This window comes from Myotis brandtii, unplaced genomic scaffold (assembly GCF_000412655.1).
Source record: "Myotis brandtii unplaced genomic scaffold, ASM41265v1 scaffold18, whole genome shotgun sequence".
NCBI classification, from domain to species: domain Eukaryota; kingdom Metazoa; phylum Chordata; class Mammalia; order Chiroptera; family Vespertilionidae; genus Myotis; species Myotis brandtii.
In genome coordinates this window covers 7776741-7783384 of record NW_005356674.1, presented here as the reverse complement: position 1 = coordinate 7783384, position 6644 = coordinate 7776741, and the positions used below count along the sequence as shown (strand labels likewise).

General features: G+C 36.2%; 1 protein-coding gene across 6 annotated transcripts in view; it reads left to right on the top strand.

The window, feature by feature from the left end:
• ANKRD28 (ankyrin repeat domain 28) overlaps positions 1 to 6644 on the top strand; it is a 116121-nt gene that overhangs the window by 26798 nt on the left and 82679 nt on the right. For all 6 annotated transcript variants that reach the window (XM_005863619.2, XM_014537549.1, XM_014537554.1 and 3 more), the window contains one exon: positions 184 to 267. In XM_005863619.2, coding sequence (XP_005863681.1) covers positions 184 to 267 — 84 coding nt within the window. The remainder of the gene's footprint in view (positions 1 to 183; positions 268 to 6644) is intronic.

The window sequence follows — 6644 nt, the reverse complement described above, 5'->3', positions numbered from 1 at the left end:
CCCTCCCTCTCTGTTCCTTTCCTTCTCTCCCCTTCCCCCTCCCCCCTTCCTCTCTCTAAAAAAAATCAATAAAAACATATCCTCGGGTGACTATTAAAAAATAATTTTAAAAGTTATGTGGAAATATCTTTAGAATCATCCATGTGCTGTGATTAATGTTGTTATTGCTCTCTTATATTTTAGCCATCACTGGTGCAAGCTATATTTAATGGAGATCCTGATGAAGTTCGAGCACTAATATTTAAGAAAGAAGATGTTAACTTTCAGGTAAAACAATTTATTCACTGATACATGCCTTTTAGCCTACTTTTAAAACCTTTTTCCTGGAGTTATGATTTTTGTTAAAAAGACATAGCAATTCTGTAACAGTTGTTTTAAATGAGATTAAGAAGCATCTTGGGGCAAAAAAGGAAGGGACTGGGCATGTATTCAGAGTAATGACTAAAATACAAGAGAATTAGGAGCCTGTGAAGAGCCTTTGTTCCCCTGGCTTTTTACTTTGAAATTTTTCACAGAAAAGTTGAAAAAATACTCTGAATATATTTTGCCACATTTGCTTTATCCAATTTACACAGATTATATATATATTTTTTACATGTACATACATATATTTTTTTCTTCTACTGAATCCCATTTGAAAGTAAGTTGTAGACATCTTGACACTTCACTGTTCATTTCTTATATGTATTTCAAATGAGGGTTCTTTTTTGTGAACTTGAAATAAAGACATTTTTATTAAGTTTATAATACATCTAACTAGATTATAAGATCAGATTTTTCTGTAAATAATTCTGGTAAACCATACACAAAGACTCATCTGTTTGAGTCTCTCAGTAAAATAAAGAAAGACACACTGTTTGAAAAGTCTCCAAATTTAAAGATATAGTGGATTTTACATTCAGGACTGGCATAAGGGAGAGTTTTAGAAAAAAAACAGGTATGTGAATAAATGTCCTCTCTGTGTATGTTTTCCAATAGCCAGTAGTTTCTTTAATTTACTAAACAGAGGCTGAAAATAGATAATCTATATATATAAAAGCCTAAGCAACTGTTATGACTGGACGACCAGCTAGTAGCTATGAAGTGCACTGACCACCAGGGGACAGACGCTCAATGCAGGAGCTGCCCCCTGGTGGTCAGTGCACTCCCACAGCCAACCTCCCACAGGCAGCCAACCTCTCCTGATTGCTCCCCCTGGCCGGCCAACCTCCCATGGCCTCCCCCCCCCCAGCCAGCTGGCTGGTCCCAATCGGCCCAGATCGGGACTGGGGGCAAGACGGCCCCGATTAGCCCCAATCGCTGGCCAGGCTGAAGAATCCCACCTGTGCACGAATTTGTGCACCGGGCCTCTAGTTTACTGTAATATCAAATTCATTAGTCCTCTGAATTACAGAGGGTGGGGGGGAAGATCATGATTCATAGAGTCACTATAGCAACACTAAAACAGATGACCTGGAAAGGATTGGTAATTCTAAGAAAACCCTGAAAGCTCATCTTGAACTCTCATCTTTCTTCCATTCTTTCATGCAACATTACTGTGACCACTTAATGTTAAGTAGATGTAAAAAGTTTTTATCTGATATTTTAAAGGTGGATTATTTGAATAGATTTGAATATTTAGCTAAAATGGTTTATCTAACATTGGGTATTGATCAAAATGCTATCATTATATTTCCTAAAAGATTATTCCTGATCCATAAAAGAAAATTATGTTTTTCTCTCAAAGTTTTTATTTTTTTACTTAAAAATTTTTTAATTTTTTGAAAAATTGTTGACCCTATTACAGATGTCTCCCATTTCCCACCTCCACCCAGCCCTCGTCCACACCTTTTCTCTGGCCATCACTACACTGTTGTCTGTGTCTGTGGGATATATATATATATTTTTTATTTTTTATTTTTTTATTTTTGCGAATCCTTTCACCTTCTTTCATTCAACATTTTCCCCTTAAACCTTCTTAAGTGAAGCTTTTTAAGTTTATATTTATTGGAAACATGCACCTAATTCAGGATTTTTTTAATTTTAATTTTTTAGTTTAAATGAAGTACCTGGTCACTTTACCTTATGGAGATATCCTGGAGAGTCTACTTTTCTCAAGATAGAAAATAATGACTTATGAAAAGGAGGAAACAGCTTTCTGTTCTGTTTAACTCTAGGTTTTTGTTTTTTTTGTGGTGTTTTTTTGTTTTAAGTACTAGCAAATCATATCTTGGTGAGAAAGTTTGGACTATAACTCTACTTACCATGATGGTTAATTCATCGATCATTACAAGTCTCATTATAGTCAACACTGCTTTTCTACTATATTAATTAAATTATCCTAAATTTTAAAATTTTTATTCAGAATCATTTTTGAGCATCAGTTGATTCTGCTGTGATGTCCTTGGAAGCTATTACATATATACTAGAAGCCCGATGCACGAAATTCGTATAAGGGCCTTGGCGCCAGCCGCAACCATGGCTGGGGGGCCTCTGACACCTCTGCCTTGCCACCCCTCCTGCCCCCCCACTGTGGCTTTGTCCGGAAGGAAGGACATCCGGAAGGATGTCCAATCTAATTAGCATATTACACTTTTATTATTATAGATAGCTAGTGTGTTACTCCTGTGTCCCCTAAGGATTTTTAGCCTGTACTTATAGATTCCTGTCTTTACTTATTTTCAGCCATCATTTCTTAACATCTCCTAGCTTGTTCCCTTGCTCTGAAACTTTGGTCAGAACTGGATGCTAAATTAGTTCTGTACTTCAAATCAGTAGGCCCTTCTTGAGGATGACTCCTCTATTGCTTTCAGTGATTCATGGGTTTTTGACGAACTTTTTTATGGTTGCTTTTAGGCCTTTTCTCTTGTGACTCAGTAATTGAGAGTATTGTCATAATTGTAAGATTTGTTAAATTTTGGGCCATTCTTCTAATTCAAGATAATACTTTTTTTTCTCTTTCTGCCCTCTGTGATAAGGAATCACATCGGGTTTTAAGAGATATGTGTGTAATAAAACTTACACTGTTTTGTCATATAATATCCACTGACTCTTGATGGGTAATAAAATATTTTTAAGGTTTATGTCAGTGTGACAATGGTGTTTTTCTAAAATAAGTTTAAATATGTATTTGAGAATAATGTCTGACTTTTTGAAACTTACGTTTTTCAAAAAGTTTTTAGGATGGATTAAGAGTTTCAGATTGTTTTTATTCTGTTAAATAAACATTGTTATTATTTTAGATTAGTTTCTTCAGTCATATCCTGAAGTTATTGAATATGGTGAGCCACTAAATACCATTTTTCTTAATAACATACCTAACTGATTTTTAATTAAAGTCCAATTTAAAATATTATGTCTTTATAATATTTGGTCTGAGAAGGAAGTTTTTATAGAAGCTAGGTAAGATGATTTCACTAGGAATACTGGAGTTTTATATTTGTGGTTTTAGGCCACAAATAATTGACCACCTGGCTACATACAGGTTTTTTTGATCATATAATAATGTGATCCAGAGCAAGGTGATTTGGGGGTTGGTTAAAATAGTAATGTCAGAGCTCTGGGTGAGATTGTCTATGAGACTCTCAGCTCTCTCCTCATGTTAAAGAGATGAATGTTGCATCCTGTACTCATGACAACAGTAATGAGACCAAAGAAAGTGGAAAGGGGACTCTCCCTATACATTTTCTTTCTTTAATCAAGCCAAAACATCTTTTTCAGAATCCCCACAACACTTCCCCCAAGGTTCCATTAGTTACAAGCCCACTCTGAACCATTCCACCAGCAAAGGTAGACGGGGATTAGCTTTTTGCTTAGATCAGTCATTGTTCGTTGCCTGGTTCATCTGCTGAGGTGAGAACAGGGGCTTATCATCACTGATTATATTCCATATCTGGAGAAAAACAGCACTTTCATAGGAAGGAATAAAGGGAAATAGTTGTTTGGATAGGGAACCTAATAGAAGACTTTTAATGACTTTCAATTTGGATAGCTACTTGGATGTGGAAGAAGCACTGTAAACCAAAATGGTGAAACAGTCAAAAAAAATTTAAAGGCAGAATGGTATATATAGTGTAAAGAACAATTGAAATAAAACTTTAAAGACTTGTATCTTCCTAGTCTTATTAGCTGTATTACTTGAGTAAATCCATTTAACTTCTTTAAGACTCACTTTTCCTTTGTTGTAAAATGTGTGTGATTACATTAATGACCTTCTGGATGTTAATAATAATAATAATAAAATGCCTTTCCCTAGGATCTATTAGAATTTAATGCCATGTTGTGGAGCCCAAATAATTTAATTTTCTCATAAAGTCAGATTAAAAGTCTGACTTTATGAGAAAATTATTTTCTACAAGTAGAAATTTTTTTCTCTATCCAGAGTGATATAAATTGGTGTTAATTGTAGAATTTTATTTCAGTGACAATTACATGCCTAAACCTTTTTATGTTACTTGATTTAATTCACAAAAGAATCTTGTAAAGTTGGTAGGTTAACATTTTCATTCCACCAATAGGTGATAAAACTGAAACTCAGAAAAGTTAAATGTCTTTAGGATCAGTAAGGATAGCAGAACAGGAATTTGAACCCATGTCAGACTTGACAGTAACTGGGGAATAAAAAAGTAAATTGGAGAGAGGAATATTTTTCCTTTTGTCAGATAGTGTCATAAAGCAATAATGGTTCAAAAATGGATTTTTTCCTAAAAGTTATGTTCATGTTCTATGGACTTCTACCTTGTAATACAAATGTGATTCTAATTTTCATAATGCCAGACTTTAGCATTGCAAATGAGTGAATTCACAAACTTCCCTTAGTGCGTTATTTTTTAGCTGGGTAAAAATGTCATTCAAAGTAATATCAAACTGGGGTTAATTATAATCCAGCCCACACGATTTTTTGTGTTTAAAACAGAGAAAGGCTTAGATTATAAGTGACCCTTTTTAAACTCAAAGACAGTTGATTTAAGAGCTAGTCAGTAGATCCTGCCTGTATTATCTGACAATATTTTTGAAAATGCTACCTTTAAATGTACAGTGTCATTCAAAATATTTTGGGATTGGTTTTGCCAAAGTAGTCTTCTAAATTATTAACATCTAAACTTCCAAAAATAACTTACTGGGATTATTGAAGTGATGTTGATTTTACTTTTTCATATGAAGTGCTTGGCAAATATAAACATACATGTATACATGTATGTATGTGTACATCACACAGGCAGATATTATGTTTTATTGTAGCAATATTGTTGGCAGTTAACACAAAGTAGTAAACCATGAATTTACACAGGTTGCCTGAATTTCACCCACCTCCATCCTTCCCATTGTAGTCTTTTCTGGAAATTAGCTCGAAGTGCTCTAATTGTTAAGAAATCTTTCTGTGGCCATATGTCACTTCTGCTAACTGTGAGTACACCAAGCTGTCAATGTTCCTAAATTCTTAAAACCTCTTCACTCACAGTAACCTGAGCTTATGTGCACTGTGTCCTGAAACTGTATGTGGATACAGTCTTCTGAGCTACCCACAGAAATTGGTATTGGAGGCCACAGCCCTCCAACCCCATCTCAAGTGTACTCACCCTGCTTTTGGCTGGCTTCCGTGTAACATGGAATAGAAAGGGCGCATAAAGAAGAGAGAACCACCTCAGCTTCTTCCCAGGAGAGAATTTCCCTATAGTTGCTCCATGTCTAGAAACAGTACCTCTCTTCTATTCTTGCCAGTGCTTCTAGATTTCAGCCTCACATTTAAAAAATTTTCTTCACTCATATTCAGGTGTCCCCTACGATCTATAAATGAGTATATGTTCTGTCATTGTGACTAAATGGCTGTTGTGGTGATCCTGAAATAAAGAAGGTGTTATGTTATAAAACCAACTAGTTTTTTAAAAAATTATATTTATTGGGGCAACAGCGGTTAATAGCATAAAAATTCAGGTGTACAACTTTATAATACACCATCCATATAGTCTATTTTGTGCTCCTACCTGAAGTCTAGTCTCCTTTGGTCACCTCGTATTTTACCCACTTTTCTCTTGTCCTCTCCCACCCCACCCCCCTTTCCCTTGTAGTAACCACCATTCTGTTTGTACCTGAATTTGAAACCACCTTTTTTTTTTTAATATATATTTTTATTGATTTCAGAGAGGAAGGGAGAGAGAGAGAGAGACAGAAACATCAATGTGAGACACATCAATCGGTTGCCTCCTGCTTGTGCCCCAACCAGGGCCGGGGGTCGAGCCTACAACTAAGGTACATACCCTTGACCACCGGGATCGAACCTAGGACCCTTCAGTCCACTGGCCAACACACTATCCACTAAGCCAAACAGGCTAGGGAGATATTGGCTGTTTTTGCAGCTAGAAACTGATGGTGACTTATTTTTGCATTCCACTCATATAGTTTCTTATTTAGCACATATGTGTTATGCATCTTTTTTCATCCCCAATATATTTTGGGAACCCATCCAGATTAGTACATAGAGAGCTTCCTCATTCTTCTTTATAGCCATACTAGAGTCCCCGTGCACAAAATTTGTGCACGGGGCAGGGGGTGTTCCTCAGCCCAGCCTGCACCCTCTCCAATCTGGGATCCCTCTCACAATCCAGGACTGCTGGCTCCCAACCGCTCGCTTGCCTGCCTGCCTGATTGCCCCTAACTGCTTCTGC